Here is a 23,851-nt window from a genome sequence, read left to right as displayed (position 1 = left end):
TCACAAATATAACAGATATACTCTAATATGCTGAAGTAACCTACAGGAGACAATGGAAAACCAAAAACCCAAAATAACAACAACAATAAACAGGAAACACAATCTAAATCATAAAATGGCAGATGTAAGCACTAGCATACCAAGCAGGGTGGAGCTGAAAGATCACACGTTGGAGGTGACCCCAGGCAACTTACCAAGATCATGTCTCAAAATAAATAAGGGCTGGGGATGCAACTCAGTGATCCTTGGGTTCAGTCCTCAAAACCATAAAACTAAATAAAATTTAAGTGGTCTAAATATAACAATTAAAAGATTAAAACATCCAAAATAAAATTTAAAAACACACCCAAGTACACACTGTTCATAAGAGACTCACAAGATAATGTTGATATGGTTGAAAATAAAATGTAGGAAAAATATAAATCATACAGTTTTTAAAATGCAGTAATGCTGGGCACGGTGGTTCACACCTGTGATCCCAGCACTTGGGAAGCTGAAGCAGGAGGATCACCACAAATTTGAGGCCTTCCTGGGCTACCTAGTGTCAAGCCCAGCCTGATCTATATAGCAAGACCCTGTTTGCCCTACACACACGAAGCAGTAATGGCAGTGTGTGGTGGCATGTGCCTGTAATCCCAGCTACTAAGGGAGTCTGAGGTGGAGGGTTACAAAGGTTAACCCCCCAACCTCAACAATTTAACAAGACCTTGTCTTAAAATTAAAAAGGGCTGGAACATTAATGACCATATTAAAATAAACTAAGTATATTTTAAAGTCAAGAAAATTAATAGTGCCACACAAGAACATAATGATACACAATGATAAAGGTCAGTAAGAGGGCTTAGAAAGCAGAGTGTGGTGGTGTATGCCTGTAATTCCAGCACTCTGGAAGGCTGATTTCAAGTTCAAGCCTAGCTGGGTAACCTAGCAAGACCCAGTCACAAAAATAAAAGTAAAAAAGGATGGGGATGTAGCTTGTAGTGAAATCCCTGGACTCAATCCTCAGTATTGCAAACACATAAACAGAAAATGTGCAGTAACCTTAAGTACTTAGGCACCAAATAACAGAACTTCGAGTTATGTGAAGCACAAATTGTTATGGTTTGGGTCTTAACTGTTCTCTGAAGGTCCACGTGGCAAAGGCTTGGTCCGGCCAGTGGCCTCCTGGGAGGAAATGGAACCTCTGGGACTCAGCAGAAGGAAGTTAGCTCATGGCAGGTGTTCTCCGGAAGGTGGTATGGGGCCTTCTCCTCTCCCTCCTTCCCAGCTACTGTGCAGTATGTGCTCTGTCCCACCACACATTCTGCGACTGGGTGTTCTTCCTCAGCACCGGCCAAAATCCATGGGGCCATGGACTGAAGCCTCTGAAATCATGAGCCAAAATAAACTTTAAATTCATTATCTCAGGTATTTTGTCCCAGAAATGAGACTCTGACACAGAACAGTTATCTCAAGGCACAGAAAAACTACACAGCTTCTTTCTCACTGAGACTGGGCCACGTGGAGCCTTGGAACAAGATAGAAATCTACAGAAAGAAGAGATGAGCAAGGATCTTCTCCTCTGGTTGCACCTGCGCCCGCAGACCTCACACCTGGGCAGGGAGAGATGGGGCTCACTGTCTGAGCCAGCCGAGGGAAACAAGGAGGCATCTTGATGTGGAGGAGGAGAGTGGATCAGTCTTGGAGCCCACAGAAACACCAGAAGTAGCTGGAGGGCAACCAGAGGTCTAAACGAAGACAAGCTGGAAAATGCAACCTCTACAATACCTTGGTTCACGAATGCTTCTGCTCATGAACAATTGGGTGCAAGAGCAGAAGCATTCGGCAAAAGTTTGCTTCCAATTGGAAACTCTGGATCAGGTGACGAACATGACTGTGGGAATCTTCCCCGCCAAACACAAACAGCCATCTTCCCCAGAATGGAGGAACGAATTAAGTTCATAAACTGAGCTACCACAGCACTGGACTTAAAATTCTCAGTCAAGTTGAAAGAAATTCATCTTCAATACAGGTTTCAGAGAAAACCGCCAACAAGAGGAACATGGACTCTTACAGACACTCCAAGCCTTGACAGTGGAACAGACTTTTGGGCTGCAGTGCAGAGTAAGATCATCTCCTGGGTCATTTAAAAAAGTAAAACATTGGGCCAGGGATTTAGCTCAGTGGTTCCGCCGCCTGCCTCGCAAGCACAAGGTCCTGAGTTCGATCTCCGGTACCAAAAAAAAAAAAAAAAGAAGTAAAAAATTTAAACAGATCAAATGTGAAACAAATGAGAAACCTGAAATAACAGGAGCTCAGCATGGTGGCACTCTGGGAGGCTGAGGCAGGAGGATCACAAGTTCCAGCCCAGGAACAGCACCAAGCACTGACAGTAAGCGTGTCTTTGGAGGCAGGCTGAATGAGGTCAGAGACACTGCTCTCCTGCCCAGCGGCTCGGTGCTGAAGGCAGCAAGCCTGGCTCTTCACAAGGTGCCTGCCTCGTAGAGGGCAGCAGCTGGGACATACAGGACGCCGATGTCTCTGTGTTGCACCCATTTGGACCTGAGTTTCACACCTACATACGGGAAGACGCAGGGTCCTAACAGACACTGGCAGTGCGGCGCCTGAGACAAGGGCAGGAGCCACACCTGCGGTGAGGTATAGCATAATGTCACCAAGGTAGTGCTGACTTTTGTGGACTACCTTGTGAGGAAGCCTTTGAGCAGCCTGGGCCGGGGATGTAGCTCAGTGGCACCGCTCCTGCATCATGAGCCCAAGGTCCCGAGTTCCATCCCCGGTAACAAAAGAAAGAAAGCAGCCCTCTGGTGCAGTGACCAGAAGTGAGAGCACAGGCTCTGCTCCTGTCAGGCTATCATGTCCAGTCTGGTGGTTGCTGTGGATACCACAGCTGACATCAGAGACAGCCACTCGGCCCCGACAGAAAAGCCACCAAAGCTGTTTGATCTGGGTCCAGGGACCACCAGGCACAACCGGAAAAGGCATTTTTCAGCCAGTGTAAGACGGCGTGGACACCCTCAGGGAAGGCACCCCATGCCACCCAAGAAGCCTTACAGCTGCTCCTGACCAAGTGTGAGCTGGGAAGCCAGCTTGTTCCACTCAGGGGAGCACAGACCTACTGACAGCACGAAGACTGGTCCCTTTTGTAAAAGCGCCATGGCCCAGAGATCATGAAGCACTCTCTCTGGCAACGGCCCTCAGCCTCTGCAGGGTAACCAAAGCTTGGAAACTTGGTTAGAAACGACCAGACAATCAGATTCTCTCTCCAAGTCCAGGTCACAAAGAGGAAGAGCTAGCTCACATCCTTGTACAGAAAATGCTCACGAGGTGTAAAGATGAGGTGGCAATTGAAGACATACACTGATAGAAATATCGGGTAGATCGAGTCCACCCTTCCACCACAAATGCAATCCAAACACCAACCACCCTTATGCACGTTCTTCAGCTACCTGACTCTGCAGAAGGACCCAATAAATAGAAGAAAAACCATAAGCCAGGCATGGTGGTGCACCCCTGTAATCCTAGCACAGGGAGGCTGAGGCAGAAGGATTACTACATAGAATTCAAGGCCAGCCTAAACTATGCAGCAAGAGCCTGTTTCAAAAAACAAAACTCAGGGGCCGGGGATTTAGCTCAGTGGTTCCAGTGCCTGCCTTGAAAGCGCAAGGTCCTGAGTTCGATCCCTGGTACCAAAAAGAACAAACAAAAAACCTCAGGAGGGAGAAAAGAAGGAAGGAATGAGAAAAAAAAGTGAAAATAGAAGGAAAGAATGGAAACAAAGCTTTTGTACACAGCGAGGGGAGGGAGAGGTGAGATGTACCATGCACAGGTACAAATTCTCTGTAAGTGTTATCATTATGTACGCCTAAAATGTACCAATAAGTGTTCTATTAAAAAGAAAGAACAAAGTAAGAATTGGAAGACAGAGCAAAACAAAACAAAAACAAAAAAAGGAGGAGGAGAAAGTAAAAAGAAGCTCAGCTTGGGCCAGAGATTTACCTCAGTGGTTCCGCCACCTGCCTTGCAAGCGCAAGGTCCTGAGTTTGATCCCCAGTACCCAAAAAAAATAATAAATAAATAAATAAATAAATAAAGAGATGGGGATGAAGCTCAGTGTGAAGGCCTTGCATTCAGTTCTAGTGAAAAAAATTTTTTTAAATGCCTAAAACCAACTAATCAACCAACCAACCTCCAGATCTGGTGGTTTGCTACAGAAGTTACCAACATTACACAAGCAAAAACACGCTAATTCCACCTAGTCTTCCAAATTACAGACAGGAAGTCTTTCACACTCACACTGGAGAACATGGACATGAAAACCAGATGACACAGAACAAAAAACAATGGCAACAATGAGAAAAGCTGAGAGGGAGCTAAGCGGCAGAGTGCATGGCTAGCTTGTGCGAGGCCTTGAGTGAATCCCCAGGACCATAAAAACCAAAACCCCCACATACACATCCAAATTGAAGACAAAACAAACAAGCAAATAGAAGCTGGGAGTGATCACATACTCCTGGTAAACCCACCTCTGGGGGCTGAGGTCAGAGGGTTCCAAGTTCAAGCCCACCCTGGGCAATTTAGCAAGTCCCTGGCTCAAAGGTTTAAAAAACAGCTTTTGGGGATGACCTGGATTTAACTCCTAGGAAAGAGAAAGAAAGAAAAGAAAGAAAAGAAAGAAAGAAAGAGAGAGAAACTACCTATCACCAGTCAAAATATTAAGAGGTGGGAAGAGGCATAAAGAGCCAAAAACTGCCTCAACAGAGTATGAGCAGGTGGAATGATGCCACATGATATATCAAAATAATGTCCCACAAACGACTGTGGCTTATTCTAAGTTTGCAGGACTATCAATAAGCTCCACAAGGAAAATCACACCATTCTATCAACTGGTGTCAAAAAAGCACTTGGAAAACTCCAGCATTCACTCATAATGACAAAGAATCACAGCAAGCTGGGAACAGAAAACAATTTTCTATACTTGAAAAAGAATATCTGTTAAAAACCTTGGGGCTCAGGAAGTAGCTCTATAGCACAGGAGCTCTCCATCAACCCAGAGGCTCTGGGAATGGCACCCAACGATGGGAGTCCACGCGTCTGTGCCCTAGCAGTAGCATTTATACTTCACGGTGAAAGACTGAGTGTTTTCACCCTCACATGAAGGACCCAGCAAAGGCGGCCTACCTCACTACTGCTACCCAATGTCACTGGGGAAGTCCTGGCTTGTGCAGTAACAAAATAAAAGGTATTCATAAGTAAAATTTGGCTTGCAGATGACACTGGCAGGTAGAAAATCTCAAGGGTTCTAACAAGAGAAAAGGCTAGAAACAATAAGTGAGTTCAGCAAGGTTACAGGACATCAAAATAACAGAAAAAAAAACAAACCTGTTTCTGCATAGTACCAAACATCATGGAGAAAATGGAAGCGTATATACCAATGCCATTTATACACTAAAAACATAAAATGATATTCACCAGGCATGGTGGTGCTTGCCTGCGAGCCCAGTACTCTGGGAGGCTGAGGCAAGAGCACTGGAAGTTCAAACTCAGCTTGGGAAACTTAAATTATAAAACACTAATGAAATGCAGTAGATTGAGAAATGCTTAAATAAATGGAGACACACTATATTTACAAGCTGAAAGGTCCAATACAGTAGAGACAGCAACTGTCATCTGGCTTACAGATTTCATTCAATTTTTTTATGAAAGGTCTACCAAGAGTTTTTTGTAAACATAAGACAAAATTAGCCTAAAGTTTATATGGGAAGTTAAACGAACTAGAAATGTTAAGTAAGTTTTAACTAAGAAAATTCATTTACCCATTTTTACAACTCTTCTTGTTCGGTTTTTAAAACAATGTGAAGGACTTTTCTAAGTCAAGTCTTAAATAGTCGTAACTGATCGATAAAAATGTGCCCATTCAATCCATATCTTTATTGCCTTAAATATAAAGACACGTCATGGATCAAGTTCCCTAACTTCTCATAAAATAGTATGCATGCTCCTCAGAGGCCAGGAACCTGTGGGATGGACACTACCCAGCAAATGCGAAGACTCCCCTCACCTCTAACTCTCCTGCTGCTAGGCAGCAGTGAATGTGCACACGGCACAGTGGGGATGTGGGGGTGGGGCCCTTCCCCTGGAAACAGTGCTCCCTCACCTGAGTAAACTAAGGAAAATGACAAAGTGCTGAGACTTGGCAGAGAAGTCTGAAAATATCTGTGCTTCCATTTCATTTTCTTCTACATCTCCTCCTATTAAAAATTATTCCTGAGATAACACTGCACTGTAAACTATGGAGGAAGATGTAGCTGAAGATTTTCCCGTGTGCACAAACCCCACTGGGTCTCCCTGGATGGACCCAGGAGAATAAGGCTCTAGGCTGGGCCCCTTTCTATGAGAGTCTTCAGATGCAGCAGCTCCTTGCACAGTGAAGACACTTAGAGGGCTGCTCTTTGGTGTGAGTGCTCAGGAGCGGAGGAAGCTCTTTCCTCTGGTGCGAGATTTCCCTCAGGGGTTGCATTCATGAAGTCTTTTCCCATAAGGAGTTCCTGGAAGGTCACCGAAGGGTGGGCGCTTGGGAAAGGCCGGCCCTCCTTGGACATCCTGGCGGGGTTTCTCCCCGAGTGCATGCGCTGGTGCTGCGAGAGGGAAGAGCTGCGGCTGAAGGCCTTTCCACACTCGCCGCACACGTAGGGCTTCTCTCCCGTGTGGATGACGGCGTGCCGAATGAGGTTCGTGCTCCAGCAAAAGGTCTTCCCACACTCCACGCACTCAAAAGGCTTCTCCCCACTGTGGATCCGCTTGTGCCTGGTGAGGCCGGACATGCGGTTGAAGGCCTTGCCGCAGTCTGTGCACTCGTAGGGCTTCTCTCCCGTGTGGATGCTGAAGTGGCGGATGAGGTCTTTCCGGTTGCTGAAGGCTTTCCCACACTCTTTGCACTCGAAGGGCTTTTCTCCAGTGTGGGTCCTTCTGTGCAAGATGAAGGTGGAGCAGTGGGTGAAGGCCTTCCCGCACTCGCCACACACGTAGGGCTTCTCCCCAGTGTGGATGCGCTGGTGCCTCTTGAGGTAGGCCCTGTGGTTGAAGGCCTTGCCGCACTCCGGGCACTCAAAGGGCTTCTCCCCGGTGTGGATGACGTAGTGGTGGATGAGAGCCGCGCTCTCCAAGAAGACCTTGCCGCACTCGCTGCACTCGTAGGGCTTCTTCCCCGTGTGGGTCTGCTGGTGCCACAGGAGGTACGACCTGTGCTTGAAGACCTGGCCGCACTCGAAGCACTCGAAGGGGTTCTCTCCACTGTGCACAACATAGTGTCTGAGGAAGCCACCCCGGTGCCGGAAGACTTGCCCGCACTCCGTGCACACAAAGGACTTCTCCCTGCTGTGTCGCCGGCTGTGCAAGACAAAATTTGAGCGGTGGGTGAAGGCCTTCCCACACTCGCCACACGTGTAGGGCTTCTCCCCGCTGTGGATGCGCTGGTGCTGGGTGAGGTAGGACTTGCGGTTGAAGGCCTTGCCGCACTCCAGGCACTCGTAGGGCCGCTCCCCGGTGTGGATCATCTGGTGCTGCAGCAGGTGGGTGCTCTTGATGAAGGTCTTCCCGCACTCCGTGCACTCATAGGGCTTCACTCCGGAGTGGATCTTCTCGTGGCCAGCAAGCAAGTGTTTCTTGTTAAACACCTTCCCGCACTCGCCGCACCGGAAGGCATTTTCCTCCCCCAGCACAGTGTCCCCCGCAGGAACTTGCTCCTGCACAGCCCTCAGACGCACTCTGTCTTCGGTCCCTAAGCCACCAGGGCCAGCGCTCGCCCTCCTGGGCAGCTTCTCCCTCAGGGCTCTCAGGCGTCCTTCCTGCCTGTCTGGCGGGCGGCCCTGATCGAGAGCTCGCACCCATGGGGAGGCCCGGGAGGCTTCATGCGACAAATGCCCCTGAAGCCCGGCTCCCTCGCACAAGGCTGGCTCAGACGTGGTGGGTTCTGTGGCCTTGGTTTTTCTGCTGTCATCTGAAAGAAATCCAAGACACAGTAGGGCTGTTAGTGACGGCAACCCAGAAGAAACGAAAGCACTACTTAATGAACAAATAGCTGAAAGCAGTGACTCTATGCCGGTTAGGTTGCTTCCGAAACTGCAGTTTCCAACTACTTTCCTGATCCTTGGATTCTAAATACCTTGCAAGGGACAGCAAGGCAGAGAGGCTGTGCCAGCAGAGGGAGAGTCCACAGGGACATGGCCGGCCAGGGTGATGGGGACACTGTGTGCTGAGTGTCCTCTGAGAGACACCAGCCTGTGCTGCTGCGAGTGCACTCGGGAGGGCACCTCATGCAGCCTGCAGGATAACAAAAACTAACCGCTCAGTGGCCAGGTGTGGTGGCCACACCTGTAACCCCAGCCCTGGGCAGGCTTGGCCAGGTGGGGTGGCCACAGCTATAATCCCAGGCCCCCCAGAGGCTGAGGCAGCAGGGGCCAAGTTCAAGGCCCACCTGGCCGACCCAGTGAGAGCCTATCTCTAAATCGAACAAAAAAGGGCTGCAGATGTAGCTCAACAGGCCCTGGCTCGAATCCCTAGTACCACCAAAAACAAAACAAAATGCAAAAATTAACCACAAAAAACCCCTATCACTGTTTGTTCAAAGTCATGAAAAGCAACCTCTCAGCACTGGCTATTTCCACAATTCTTTTTTAAAATTCACAGTGGGCCGGCCTGGGGGTTTGTCTCAGTGGTTCTGCCACCTGCCTTGCAAGCACAGGGTCCTGAGTTCAATCCCCGGTACCAAAACCAAAAAAAAATCACAGTGAGCGCCTAAGATCAAAATGGATCCTTTATGCAAACAGATAATCCATCATTGGCCCCTAAACAATTTATTCTGGAGAGAGGATTCAGGAAAGTCAGGCCCCTCATAAAGCCAAACAGCCTGAGTCGGTTTATGCCACATTCACACCTGTGCTGGGCCTATGCGAAGGGAAGAAGCAGTGGACCCTGAGCCACACAGTCTATTAATTCAATTATTCAGTCAACTGCCCTCATGCAGAGATTTGGTGTCCTGATACTGGAATACAGGGGCGTGAGGCAGAGAAGGAGGAGGGAAGTGGATCCCAGGGACACAGCAAAGATCTGAAGCGAGAACTGAAGCCCACAGGGAGAGTGAAGAGACTTCAGCAAAAGGGAAGGCGGTGGCAGGTGGCACTTTCTCTGAGTCCTGACTCACTGCATAGGAAGGGCGGCCCAAACCTGCAGATGCACAGTTATTAATGGTGACCCTGGAGGGCTCCAGGGAGAAATGTACTAGCAGAGCGGAGCAGTGTCTGGTGAGTTACTTGGGTCCAGGAGAGGGTGATGGCCAGTGGCCATCTTGAGAGGCCGGCTGAACTCAAAATTGGGAGCAGCTAGGAGCTGGCTCCGTCTGGTGCCTCCTGGTGTTGGGGTGAGGCTGCCAAGTTCAGGTCAGCGGGAGGTCAGAGAGCAGAGTTCAAGCCAGCAGGAGGCACATGGATTGTTGCAGGCTCAATAAATCTGGCTCCAGCCTCACAGTCAGAAACCAGCCTGAAATTCAGAGAAACTAAAGGTGCAGGCTTGCTAGAATTATCCACTATTGCACCAAAAAGTTACAGCTGGCTTGCTGGGATTAATCAACTCAGAACTGGACTGTCCGCCCAAGTTCTCTACCAGGTGACAGAACTGAACTGAACTTTTTGTTTTTGCTTTTTTTCTTATTATTATTTTCTTTTTTTCCTCTCTTTTTTCTGGTTTTTGTTCTTGTTCTCTTCAGCTTATTTGTTTGTTTTTTTTCCCCAGTACCAGGGATCAAACTCAGGACCTTGCACTTGCCAGGCAGGCACAGTCCCACTGAGCTACATCCCTGGCCCTTCTTTCTTTTGGCACCAAAATCAAATTCAGGACCTTGCGCTTGTGAGGCAGGTGTCAGAACCACTGAGCTAAATCCCCGGCCCTCTTCTTTTGTTTTTTTGCTTTTTCTTTTCTTTTTTGGGGGTGGGTACCAGGGATCGAACTCTGGACCTTGCGCTTGCAAGGCAGGCATGGTGCCTTGCCTCAAGCTGCCTGCCTCACAAGTGCAAGGTCCAGAGTTCCATCCCTGGTACCAAAAAACAAACAAACAAAAAAATAGCAAGAGACCACAAGATATCAATCTAGCAGTTGCTAGATGACACAAAGAATAACATAAGATTGATCAGAGTCAATGAAAAAGCAAGCGATAGCACAAAGGACATAAAATACCTGTTCACAGGAGTAATGACAGAAAACTCCCAAACGGAGAAAAAAATTTGACATACAGATAAGTGAGGTATATAGGCCTCCAATTAGCCATGATTAAAAAAAAAATCTTCCCCAAGGCATATAATGGTCAAGATTCCAGAAATTCAACACAAGAACAGAATATTAAAAGCTGTTAGAAGGCTGGGGATCTAGCTTAGTGGCACCGCATCTGCCTTGCAAGCACAAGGTCCTGAGTTTGATCCCCAGTATCAAAAAAAAAAAAAAGCTGTTAGAGAAAAGAAACAAATAAAGGAAAGCCCATCAGAATGACAGCAGACTTCTAAACACAAACCCTCAAGTCAAGGAGAGCATGGAATGAAGTATTTCAAGCTCCAACACAGACTGATGTACCCTGCAAAACTGTCTTTCAAAATTGATGGAAAAATAAGATACTTCCATGACAACACCTAAAGAAATTCATGACCATCAGACCAGCACTCCAAAGTATTCTTGAAGGATATTCTAGAGACAACAAGGATTACAACTCCATGAACCCCAACAGAATGAATCCACCAGGCACGCCAAGAAATTAAACAGAAAAGGAAAGAAGGAAGACAACAATAGGAAAATAACATGACCGAGGTAAGACATACATATCAGAGATAACTATCAATGTTAATGGTCTCAATTCACCAATCAAAAGAAACAGACTGGGGCCGGGGATTTAGCTCAGTGGCAGTGTGCTAGCCTTGCAAGTGTAAGGTCCTGAGTTCAATCCCTGGTACCGAGAAAAAAAAAAAAAGAAAGAAAGAGACTGGCACAATGGATCAAGAAGCAAGATCTAGGGTTGGAGATTTAGCTCAGTGGTTTTGTCACCTGTTGCGCAAGCACAAGGACCCGAGTTTGATCTCTGGTACCAAAAAAAAAAAAAAAAAAAAAGAAGCAAGATCTAACAATATGTTGCATATAAGAAACACATTTAAGGGGAGGGGGCTTTTGGGGGGGATGGAATAAAATAAAATTTATTTTTAAAAAGAAACATTTAATTAAAAAAGAAATTCATAGACTGAAGGTCAAAGTATGGAAAACAATATTCCATGCAACAGGATCCCAGAAAAAAGCAGGGGTAGCTATTCTATTTGCACACAAAATGGATTTCAAGCCAAGACTGATTAGGAGAGACAAAGAAAGTCACTACATCCTTGTAATGGAGGACGATAACAACCATAAATATATATGCACCAAATACCAGTGCACCCAACTATATAAAACAAATACTAACAGACATAAAATATCATATTAGCATTAATACAGCTGTAATGGGAGACCTCAATACCCCACTGTCACAAAGAGACAGATCAGGCCCACACCCTACCGAGGTCCCCAGTTGCGTGGAACACACGCCGAATCAGCCCGCTGCAGACAGGCAGGTCTGTGCACGCCCTAACGAGGTCCTGAGTCGCGCGGAAGACACTGAATCACCCCGCTGCAGACAGGCAGCCACCTGATTCCACACTACAAAGACGCAGAGGACACCAGACCACCAGACCAAGGTACTGAGTCCCACTGTTCCCAGCCCAGAGGTAGGGGCTTCTGAGCCATCGTCCCACTGCTCCTGGTCCAGAGGAAGGGGCTTCCTGGTCACCATCCCTCCCGCTGCTCCCAGCCCAGAGGAAAGGGCTTTTGGGCCACCTTCTGTCCCGCTGCTCCTGGCCCAGAGGAAGGGGCTTCAGGGCCACCATCCCTCCCACCACTCCCGGCACAGAGGAAGGGGCTTCTGAGCCACCATCCCACTACTCCTGGTCCAGAGGAAGGGGTTTCCCGGCCACCATCCCTCCGGCTGCTCCCAGCCCACAGGAAAGGGCTTTTGGGTCACTATCCCTACCGCTGCTCCCGGCCCCTGTCCCACCTCACCCAGCTCAGAGGAGGTAATCCGTGCAGGTGCTAACAGCCCCCCGCCCCAGTCGAAATGAGAAAACACGTAAATAAGTCTCAAAATCAGACTTCCAGATCACCTAAAGCAACCGCAAAGGGAAATGAGATGGAACACTCTGATACTCAACCACTTGGACCCACTGAACTGGCAACAAAAGGGGATCTGGAAAAAATGAAATCAGAAATAATTTCTCAGATAACAGGAGAAATTGTGCCCCTAATGCAAGACATGATTAATAAATCTAGAGAGGAGCTGAGGAACATGATGGAATCCCAACATAAGAAACAAATGGAATCCATAAAACAGATGCAAATAGATTTCCAGGACATGAAAAACTCCACTGAAAGTCTACACAGCAGAATGAGCCAATGTGAGGACAGAATTTCAGATATAGAAGATAAGATTGCAATTAGTGACCAGGAAAAGAAAAATTGCTTCAAAATTATAAGGGAACATGAGAAATCAATCCAGCAGCTGCTAGACGATGCGAAGAAGAATAACATAAGACTGATTGGGCTCAATGAAGAAACAGGAGAGAATGCAGATGACAAAAAAAATCTCTTCACAGAAATAATGGCAGAAAACTTCCCAAGCAGGGGAAAAGAGCTTGACATACAGATAAGTGAGGCATATAGGACTCCAAATAGCCTTGATCAAAAAAAATCTACACATAGGCATATAATTGTTAAGATTCCAGAAACAAAGAGACAGATGAACTAGACAAAAAATCAACAATGAAATATTAGAACTGAACCAAACTTTTGAACAAATGGACTTAGTAGATGTCTACAGAGTGCTCCATCCCACAACATCAGAATACACATTCTTCTCAGGTGCACACAAGACATTCTCCAAAATAGACCACATACTAGCTCACTGAACATGCTTAAGTAAATGCAAAGGAATTGAAATTATCCCATGCATATTATCAGACCACAGTGCAATGAAACTGGAAATCAATAGTAAAAGAAACCACAAGAACTTCATAAACACATGGAAATTAAACAACACACTCCTGAAAAACCAATGGGTTACAGATGAAATTAAAAAAGAATTTAGACAGTTTCTACAATTACAAAATAATGACAATACAACATACCAGAACTTATGGGAACCAATGAAAGTAGTCCTATGAGGGAAATTTATAGTGGAAATTTATAGAGGAAAACAGAGCGGCCTCAAAGTTAACAACCTAATGTTGAACCTGAAGCTTCTAGAAAATGAAGAGCAAGTCAAGCCCAAAGCTTGTACAAGGAAGGAAATTATAAAGATCAGAGCAGAAATTAATGCAATGGAGACTTAAAAAACAATAGAAAGAATCAACGTATCAGAGAGTTGATTCTTTGAAAGATTAAATAAAATTGATAACCCCTTAGCCAATCATATCCAAAAAAGGAAAGAAAAGACTGAAATCCATGCACTTAGGAATGAAAAGGGTGAATCACAACAGATCTTGCAGAAATCCAGAGGATCATCAATACCTACTTGGAGAACCTGTACTCTAATAAGATGGGAAACACAGAAGAAATGGACCGATTTCTAGATACATATGAATTGCCAAAACTGAATAAAAAAGATATAAAAATTCTAAGTAAACCAGTATCAGTCAATGAAATTGAAGATGTAATTAAAAACCTACCAACAAAGGGCCCGGGATTTAGCTCAGTGGCGCCAAGCCTGCCTGGCCAGTGCAAGGTCCTGAGTTTGATTTCCGGCACCAAAAAAAAACCAAAAAACAAAATCTATCAACAAAGAAAAGCCCAGGCCCTGACGTATTCACTGCTGAATTCTACAAAAAATTTAGAGAAGACCTAATCCCGCTACTTCTCAAACTCTAATGAAATTCAAAGTGAAACAATACTCCCAAATTCATTTCTGGGAGCAAGCATGACCTTGATACCAAAAAGGAGAGAAGGATCCAACCAAAAAAGAGAACTACGGGCCAAACTTCTTAATGAACATAGATGTAAAAATCCTCAATAAGATACTGGCAGACAGAATGCAGCAAATCATCACGAAAGTTATATGCCATGATCAAGTAGGATTCACCCCAGAGATGGAGGGATGGTTCAGCATATGCAAATCAATACATGCAATACACTATATTAACAGAGCCAACGACAAAAACCATATGATCATCTCAATAGATGCAGAAAAACCGCCTGACAAGGTCCAACACCCATTCAAGCCTGAAGAGGGCTTGGATGCTGACCTGGAGATTAAAAATGAGCTCTGGGGACATGGGCCTTCGACAGGGTCTGAAAATAGGGCTTTGAGTGTCTAAGTGTAAATTCATGCTTCAGGGGTATGAGGGTATGGGCCCAGCACAGGTGGATATAAAGAAATGGTCAAAAATAAAGAAAGCTCCACAGAAAAAAAAAGAAAGAAATTTAAACGCCAAATGCGAACTTCAGGGGAAAGCACCACTCTTCATACAAGAGACAAAGTCATTAATCCTACTAAGAAATTCAAAACCAGTCGGTGTCTTCGTTACTTTTCTCTTGTGGCTGAGACAAAATACCTGACACTCAAAGTTAAAGGGGGAAAGGTTTATTCAGCTCACAGCTTGCAGAGGTTTCAGTCCAGCTGGCTGGCTCCAAGGCGGTTCACAGCACTCAGAAGACAACAAAACAAGCAAGGGGGGAAACATGCCTCTTTCTGTCCCTTATGTTGTATCTAGGATACCAGGAGCAGGGTGGTGCCATGCCAGACAGTGGACTGATTTAGCAACCACTCACCCTTAATCCCAGCATCACACACTCTAGATTCAGCCACCTCTGAAAAAGCCCTATGACCACATGAGGCTTTGGGGGACATCTAGACACAGCCATAACCATGAGGAATGTGCAAAGAAACCTACATACCAAAAAGACAGATGATCTCACAAACCCCATTTGCAGCTATAATTCAATCATTTGAATTCTAAAAACATTATAAAAAAAAAACCCTACACATGTGGAGATGGATAATATACAGGAACAAGCCAGGCCTTGCTGCTTATGAGCACAGAAACACGCTAACAGAAGCCGGGGAAGTGAACAGACACACAAGGAACACCAAGCTGCTCCATTAGCGTCAGCGCATGGCAGTCCTGGGGAGCAGTGTGAAGGGCACTATGCTCCAGCTTGGCTGTGAGGCCCCTCCCTCTCCACTCTGTAAAGCCACAGGCTCAGGACAGAAGGTCCAGGTCCTTGAGTCCTGTGCAGTACGGAGCTCCCCATGATCCCCTGGACCTTGCTGAGTGACAAACAGCTCTCCCCTGCTGACCTGAGATTCTGGAGTTTGGTAGGAGCACCCAGAGACAGCCAGCTCATGAACCTGCCCCTCCCCAGGAGCAGGGACAAGTGTGCTGGGGCTGGGAGGTCAGAGGAGCCACAGGACAAAGGGCTCCACGGCTCCAATATCCCCATGGGCCCACAATACGAACAGTCCCCAGATGGGCGTGGGGGTGCACGACTGTCATCTCAGCACTCTGGAGGGCTGAGGCAGGAGGATCGAAAATTCAAGCCCAGCCTGGGCAACTTTTCGACACAGAGAGACCCTGTCTCAAAGTGGCTCAGGAAGAAGGCCCCGGGTTCAATTCTCAGCAATACCCATCTCAAAAACAAACAAACAAACAAAAAAAAAAACAAGAAAAACCAATCCCAAGGCTCCAGGCCGTGGTCTCCCATCCCCACCCTGGCTCTTACCTGGCTGTGTGCTTTGGGCACAGCCCAGCCTCGCTGTCCATGGCTGCTGCCTGTGCTCCAGCTGCTGGATCAGCTCAGGTGTGGGAACAGGACACCCTGGTCAGGGAGAAAATGGGAACGTTTTTTGTGGTACTGAAGAGTTGAACTCAAGGCCCTTGCACTGGGCTACATGCCTGTTTCTTTATTTTTTCTTTTGAAACAGGATTTGGCAAAGTCATCCAGGCTGGGCTGAACTTGCCATCCACCTGCTTCAGCCTCCTTAGGGCTTGGATTTCGGGGTGCACGACCATGCCCTGCTTAGACACGTGGGTTCTGGTGAAGAGATGAAGACCTTCACCCTCATCTGGGCTTTCAGGACAGGGACTGGACCTTAGAATGAAGCTGCTCTCAGCAACACAACCCAGCGTGAGTCCTGGAAACCAAGGCCTTGCCGTGCTGCGCTGCCACAGAAACCCATGCTGGACAGTAAGTCAGAAACTGGTATTTAGGGTACAACCACTTCCTGGGCAGTGGTGCAAGCCATTTAAGTGCACAGCAGTTCAAAATGAAAGAGCAGGACTGGGGATTTAGCTCAGTGGTTCTGCTGCCTGCCTCGCAAGTGCAAGGACCGAGTTTGATCCCTGGTACCAAAAAACAAAACAAAACAAAAGAGCATATATGGAATAATTCAGAAGTGGCATATTTAGCACGTTCACTGCCAGGCAGCTGATCTGAATTCTGTCCTCTGATGTGAAATAGCCGCACAGTGGTGATTCAAGCCTCCCGATGAGACGGTCATGCGTGTAACACTGGGGTTCAACCTGGTAGGAATGTGCTGAACAGTGACCTTTCACTCAACACAAGTATGTGTATAGTCCTCTCTGTTATCAGATACCTAAGGCCGGGCATTGCGTTAAGCAAAGGTTTACTCAATAGAGCTGGAGTCTCAGCCAGGGCTCAGCCTCCATGTGGATGAGGTCGTGCAGGATTAGGTGGGGCTACTTGAGGGGAGAGGGATCCTCTGAGGAGGCAGTCAGCCAGAGGGGCAGATGTGCTTTCACAAGAGCCATCCTCCCAGGGCATAACTGGGTCCCCAGACCCAGGCTGAATGTGCCATTAACCCTAGGAAGGGCGGTGGCCCCAGGGTCAAAACTACCTGCCACTACACCCTATCATTTTTTGCTTTATTTTTTACGATGTTTGGGTACAAACCCAGGGCCCCAAGCACATGTCCTACCACTGAGCTGTACCCAACCCTAGACTCTACTGCTATCTTTCTTTTTGTATTTGTTGCTTTTATTTCCCTGCTGGTAAATAAAAGCAACAAATACAAGGTGTAGGAAGCCATCAAATTTAAAGTACTAAGAAAAAACAATCTCACATAATATCAAAACCCAAAGATAACCACCATTAACATCTCCCCCAAAGTTCAGCATCCAATATTCTCTATTTTGAGCTTTCCAAATTTTCTATTTCTCAACTTAAGCCTCTCAAATTCCCTAGCAATATTTTCTAAGTGGCTAAATTCACATTTGAGGTATTTCATTCTTCCTTAACAAAAACAATGCCATCCACCTAAATGGCATTGATTCCTGAGTGTCTCACCGTAGGGGTCTTGGCTCAGTGACGTGGACGCACTGAGCAGTTCAGGTGTGCATTCTGAGAGGATAATTTGGTGAATTTTATCTAAGCTCCACCGCTTAAAGGTCTCAGCAGCTCAGTTCACCACACTGAGGGCTCCCGCTCCAGCATACACTCCGTCTACACTGCAGGAGGGCGTATCTGCACTGACCAATGTCTTCATTGAGATCCAGGGTAAGTTTTACAGCGCTTTCTGTAGGTCACAGACCAAGCATGGACTCTGTTTCAGAATCTTCTCACAGCACCGGGGGAGTTTCATAGCGATCAGGACCATTTCACAGGGAACAAAGCGGGGCTCAGTCTGAGCCAGGTGGAGGCCGAGGTCTGCTCTCTGCACTGTGCTGTTCAATCCCAGAGCTCAGACTGCCCAGAAGCTTCGAGTCCAGGCAGGACAGGAATCTGATCCTCACGGCAGCCAGAGAAGCGCTGGTGCCAGCGAGCTCCCAGTAGCTGATGGGCACAGCTTGGTCCCAGCATCCTCCCGAATCCTTTTTCCCTGACATGGAAACCCCACATCTGAGCACAGGGAGCACAAGGAGGGACGGTTAGGCTCAGCACCAGGCCAGGCCCACAGAGCTGGGACAGGACTCTGGGCCCGCCCCAGGCGTGGCCTCTCCCAGCCACCACCCAGGGGGAAATACCCTGAGGGAGGGCTCGGTGAGAGATTTGCCCTCAGGGAGGGGCCAGGAAGGGCTGGATGTGGCCACACTGAGAGGCTCTGCCTGTTTCTTCCTGAAGGGCTGGGCATCCGACCTTGGATACTACATGGAGGTAACTGCACGCCACCAAGCTGCACCCCGACTTTAGGACTGAGGCATTGTGTGAACCACTAAAACATTTTCTATTGGGAACTCTGGAAACTGTTCAGTGTTTTGGACACACAAAAGATGTTTACAGAAACATCAACATTCTCTCTCATCATATTATCCACAAAAGGATTTTACTATCAACACCAACAGCAAGAGCACCAGCTTCGTAGGATGAAGGTGCCAACTGCGTGGAGTCACCCACACGAGGGACTTGCCGCAGCAGCTGTTTTCCTTCCTTTGCTGTGAGACTCCTGGAACCTGGGTGCGCCTGGAACGGGCCCGGCACCCAGAGTGTGCCTGTGCCTACACAGTGGCCGGCACTGACTGCTCTTTTTTAACTCATTTTTATTTCTATCTCTTAGTAGCAAAATAATTTAAAATAAAAAATTTATTTGTCCAGTAAAATAAACCCAAAACTCATCAAATATCTACAAGTACCATAGGCACCATGTGCAAGATCTCTACTCTGCCCAAACTAGCAAACACTGCCAAGTACAGTAGAGAGGATTTAAATTAATGATGAAACACATGTTCTTTTATGCTATAAACTTCTATTTGCTGATTCATGTGTTAGGTACACATAGGTAACATCTTTGTTAACCTTAGGTTAACAAAGCTCATTAGAAAAGCTCATTAGAAAAAATAAACAAGACATTTACCACAAAACACTTACCAACAGAGGGTTCTCAGAGAGGACCAAATAAGAAACAAAAAAGTTATGCAGACAGGGTTATAATTATACATACAATTCCACACACAGAATGACATGGATAGCTTTACAGAAAGTATTTAAAATATCCCTTGCATTATGAATTCTCTTTCTCAAAACTAATCTGCCAAATATGTCTTTAGACAGGATACTGTGACATTCCTTTCTTTCTCTCACTTAAAATAATAATAATTTTTACAGATTTTTGAGTTCAGTTTCATGTTTTTAAGATGTAAAACATTCAACAGAATGAAGAAATGAACATGAGCTACAGGTAGTTAGAAAGCCTCCTTTAATCCACAGAACACACACCAACCATGATTCTTAACTGCTCTTCTTTTATTTATTTATTTATTTAACCATTTTTTCTTTTTTTCTTTTGGTACCAGGGATTGAACTCAGGACCCTTGCGCTTGTGAGGCAGGCGCTGGAACCACTGAGCTAAATCCCTGGCCCTTATTTATTTTTTTGACCGCTCTTCTTTTTTTTTTTTTTTTTTTTGGTACCAGGGATCAAACTCGGGTCCTTGCGCTTGCACAGCAGGTGGTGAAACCACTCAGCTAAATCCCCAGCCCTAGACCGCTCTCCTTAAAAGCGACCAATCTTTCACTTTTCTCAGTGGGAATCCTGCATCACTTTCTTGGTACCAAGGATCGAACTCAGGACTTTGCGCTTACAAGGCAGGCTCGGTGCTGCTGAGCTAAATCCCCGGCCCACTGAATCATTTTGATCAAGGGACAACCCAGGCCATCGTGGAAATGCAGGAGCCTCAATGTCCATTCCCAGTGAGCTCAGGGCCTGCCAAGGGCAGTGAGCCTTAGGCTGCTCCCTCTGTTAAAAAGGGAGGGTTTAAAGGAAGGATGGCTTAAAACTCAGCACTCAGACTTTCAAGGAATGGCCTCCTCAGGATATAACTCAGTGCCAGGAGAGGAAGTGTCCACACAGCCCTCAAGCTGGGTCTGCGAACCTCAGCCAGGCTGACATTTAGCTTCTGATAACTCCTGTTGGGGATGGTGATCAGTCTTCGGGTTGCAAGGCTATTCAGAAGTACAGCAGCTTGCCCGGCGCAGTGGCACACACGATCCCAGAACTCTGGGAGGCCACGGCAGGAGGGCTCCAAGCTTGAGACCAGCCTGGGCAACTCAGTGACCTAATGAGACCCTGTCTCAAAATAAAAAAGTAAATAAAAAGAAAAGGGCCGGGATTATAGCTACATGCTAAGGCCCTGGGTTCAATTCCCAGTAACACAAAAAGGATTTAGAAGAAAGAGAACAGAGAGTGTTACTGAGGGAAAATGCCCTCACTGCCTCACGGCAGAACATCCCATCCGCCAGGCCTGCGAACTGGCCTGTGGCGGGTACTTGAGCCAACCAGGCCAAGGCAGGCTACTCCAAGTCAGGGAGAGGCCAGCCCGTGCTGGGCGCCAGGTGAGAGACTGGGAGAAGGAACATCTGTCTCAAGGATGCCCCAGAAGTCGGCTGTAGAGGAAGGAAACCGGAAACACGCAGAGAAGCACAGATCAGAGCTCTGGGGCTACCGAGGGCAAGGACCAGCGTGGCCCTTATGCAGCAATCCTGCTCAGCCAGAACCCCCTACAACCTTTCAATACTGGGGACAGAACCTGAGGCCTTTACACTGAGCTACAGCCTCAGCCCTTTTTGGGGGGGGAGGGGTACTGGGGATTGAACTTGGGACCTTGCACTTGCAAGGCAGGCAAAGGAACCACTGAGCTAAATCCCCAGCACAGCCTCAGCCTTTTAAAAAAAATTTGTATTTTGAGACAAGGTCTTGCTAAGTTGCCCAGGCAAGGCTTGAACTTGCAATCCTCCTGCCTCAGCCTCCCAGAGTGCTGAGATTACAGGTGCACAGCCCCACGCCTGGCCTAAAAACGTCCATTTTTTTTTGGTACTGGGGATCGAACTCAGAACCTTTTGCGCTTGCTAGACACTTGCAGGGCGGAACCACTGAGCTAAATCCCCAGCCCAACGTCCATTATTAATAGTGAAGTAAGCTGGCCCACGTAGAAGTGAGGCTGTAATTGGAGTGGTTCTCAGTCCCTCATGGGGCCTGCCCAGAAATCTTGCCTCTGGTTTCTTCCATTCCTTCCCTCTCCACAGCATCCTGGGAGCCAACTGGCACTGTTTCCCGCCCAGAGACACAGGAGGACCAGCCTGGCAGAGGGGAGTGTAGGCAGAGGGGAGTGACTGAAGCTGTGAGCAGCAGCAGGGCAAGCTCCAACAGTGTTCGTGACCAGCCAAGCCTGCAGCCACGTCCACTGCACTGAGGAGGAGGTGGCCTTACCCAGTGAAACCAGGAGCCCACAGTTCTCCAGCATCACCTCCTGGTACAAGGCCCTCTGAGCCAGGTCCAGCTGCCCCCACTCCTCTTGGGTGAAGGTCACGGCCACATCCTCGAAGGTCACAGGCACCTGGAGGGTCAAGCAGAGGTGTGAGAATTGGCCTCGGCTCCTGGAGGGGCTGTCTTACGTGGCTGGCTAAAAACGGCCCAGAGATAGCACAGCCCCGCTAGCACCACACTTCCTGAGAGCCATGCTCTGCGCTCAAGGGGAGGAGACGCTGCTTTGGACAGAACTCAGTAAATAAGAGTCCACTGGAGAATGAGAGAATGGGACAATGGTGGGCTATGAGGTGTGGACAGGGAGGGCTACAGCCCTCCCTGACACCAGAGCACTGAGGAAACAATGGCTTCAACAGCAACACCCAAGTCTCCCCACTCCAGCTAGGTGCCTGCTCTTCACTGAGGGCTTCACATTCTTGAAAGTGACTAAAAGACTCCAGCTCTGAAGTCAGATTCTTGGAGTCTAAACCCAAATTCCTGAAACTGGCACTCGATTGCCTTTCTAGCCTGACGCCACCTCACTTCTCTAAGCCTAGACTTCTGGATCGAAACAGTAACAGTTCCAACTTCCGCAATCACACTTGGGAGCTTTAAAGACAGGAGACTATGCCTAGCGTGGTTTGGGCATTTTCTTCTTTTATGTAATTTCCCCTGTGGTGCCATGGATTGAACTCAGGGCCTCACCAATGCTGGCGAGTGCTCTACACCAGAGCTACTACACCTTCAGCCCAGGGCATTTTTTATTCTCTCTCCATCATCATCGTAGACTGCCAAGTGGCTTGGGGCTGAAGGAGCTTCCTCAATTCACCTGGACTTACACATCTTACTGTGATAGGCAAGATCTGAACATAGACGGCTGTGGTCCAAGGTCTGACGGTATAGCCCTGGCACTCCAACACCAAAGTGAACCTGAGTTAGTAAGTGGTGAGGCATTTTCACTCGTTTTTGCCAAGTCCATTTCAGTCACCCGTGAACACGGACAGAGCGAAGCTTTCACCAGTGACGTCACAGGAGTGGATGATGACAGGACCAGGTTGTCGTCCCCATCGCCCTGGACTCTCCCCAGGGAAACCACAGAATGGGCCATTCACGGTTTTCCTGTGGCTGAGACAGCACGGGCTGGATCTCATCAGAGACCCAGCACCTTCGGGACAGCCCAAAGCCCGGGGCAAACCTGTGGGTCCCGCGCCCCGCTCGCGAAGGAGCAGGACGGAGCCCGGACCCACTCACCCGCGCGTGGTCGAGCAGCGCAGCCGCCGCCATCCCGGACCCCGCGAGCCGCCCTCGGGGTCCCCGAATTGTCCTCCTCCCGGCCGCCGTCCCGCGCGGAAATGGCGCACCGGTCCGGACGCCGCGGGGAACAGGCGCCTTACGGGGGGCTCGGGCCGCACCAAGGTGCTCCGGAGCTTACTAGCCTCCTCCCCAGCTCGGTACCCGCGAGGCGCCCGGGAAGGGCCACGGCCCCAAAGCGCCCTAACCAAACAGCCAGGGACCTCGGGGCCGAAGCAAATGGCGTTAGTGGGGAACCGCCCGGAAGCCCCGCCCTCCTGAACCGTCATGTGTCCGGAGGTCATGGGTACGCGAAGCAGGGCCTCCTGGGTACTGTAGTTTTCCGTCCTGCCGAACGCGGCAAGGAGCACCTTTCCCCTCAAGGTTCCCGCGGTCTGCAAGACGGAAAGGACCCAAAGTTGCCGGCCTTGCCCCACTGTGGGCGCACCTGCGGGTGGGGACAGCGAGGAGCAGAGGAGAGCCCGGACCTTCTTCGGGGAAGGAACTCGAGGCTCCTGCAAAGGCAGAACTGGCCCTCAGCGGATCCAGCAGCTTCTCTCTCCAGATCGCCTTCCCGGGTCCTCTTCTGGCAGACGACAAAAAAGGAGCCCAACGCCAGGTGGCGCACTCTGTTAAGTCCAGCACTCTAAGAGGCTGAGGCAGGCGGATCGCAAGTCCAAACCCAGCCTGGGCAACTTAGCGATTTAAGGAGACCTTGTCTCAAAATAAAAAATTTAAAAAGGGCTGATGCTGTAGCTCCGTGTGAAGGCCCTGGGTTCAAGCCCCAGCAACGCACACACACACGCTGTCTATCGAGGTCTTGAGGTCTCCCCAGCGTGTTGGCCTTGGCTGAATCGCGCTGCTTCCACAGGAGGCCAGCCAAACTGTGGGTTTGCCTTCACCTAAGGGGGACTCTGGAGTCCAGGAAGGGGGAGGTTAGGGCGTGGCCAGCTGGTTGGCAGGGGGCGTGGCCTGTCAATCAGTTATCAGGACACCTGCGATGCAGGGCATACGCAGAGGAGTTCCCGAGTTCTACGCCGGAAAACGACCAGAAAGTGCTGTTTTAAATTCTGGCGCGGGATCAAGCAGGTCTTTAGTAGAACAGCCTAGATCTGCCCTCAGCCTGAGAACACAAGACTGGCCGGCAACCTTGCGGCTGTGGCTCTCTTTCAGTGGCTGGCCCTCACCCCTTTCCCTACCTTTAACTCGTGTAAAACCGGGCCGGGGATTTAGCTCAGTGGCGCCGCCCCTGCCT

The 23,851-nt window shown here is 48.3% G+C and overlaps 1 protein-coding gene across 1 annotated transcript; it reads right to left on the bottom strand.

Moving 5' to 3' along the window:
• Window positions 1–5,598: 5,598 nt before the first annotated feature.
• Window positions 5,599–23,141, bottom strand: LOC147821303 (uncharacterized). Its single transcript, XM_004866592.4, has 4 exons — window positions 22,558–23,141; window positions 21,271–21,397; window positions 15,832–15,927; window positions 5,599–7,996 (listed from the first exon to the last, which is right to left on the bottom strand). The coding sequence occupies exons 1-4, from the start codon at window positions 22,588–22,590 to the stop codon at window positions 6,435–6,437; spliced, it is 1,818 nt and encodes a 605-aa protein (XP_004866649.2). The 5' UTR covers window positions 22,591–23,141; the 3' UTR covers window positions 5,599–6,434.
• Between the last annotated feature and the right edge of the window lie 710 nt (window positions 23,142–23,851).

The sequence above is a fragment of the Heterocephalus glaber genome, unplaced genomic scaffold (genome assembly GCF_053883595.1).
Source record: "Heterocephalus glaber isolate CG9 unplaced genomic scaffold, H.glaber_assembly_v1.0 deba00001745, whole genome shotgun sequence".
NCBI classification, from domain to species: domain Eukaryota; kingdom Metazoa; phylum Chordata; class Mammalia; order Rodentia; family Bathyergidae; genus Heterocephalus; species Heterocephalus glaber.
This window is presented reverse-complemented; position numbering and strand designations above follow the sequence as displayed.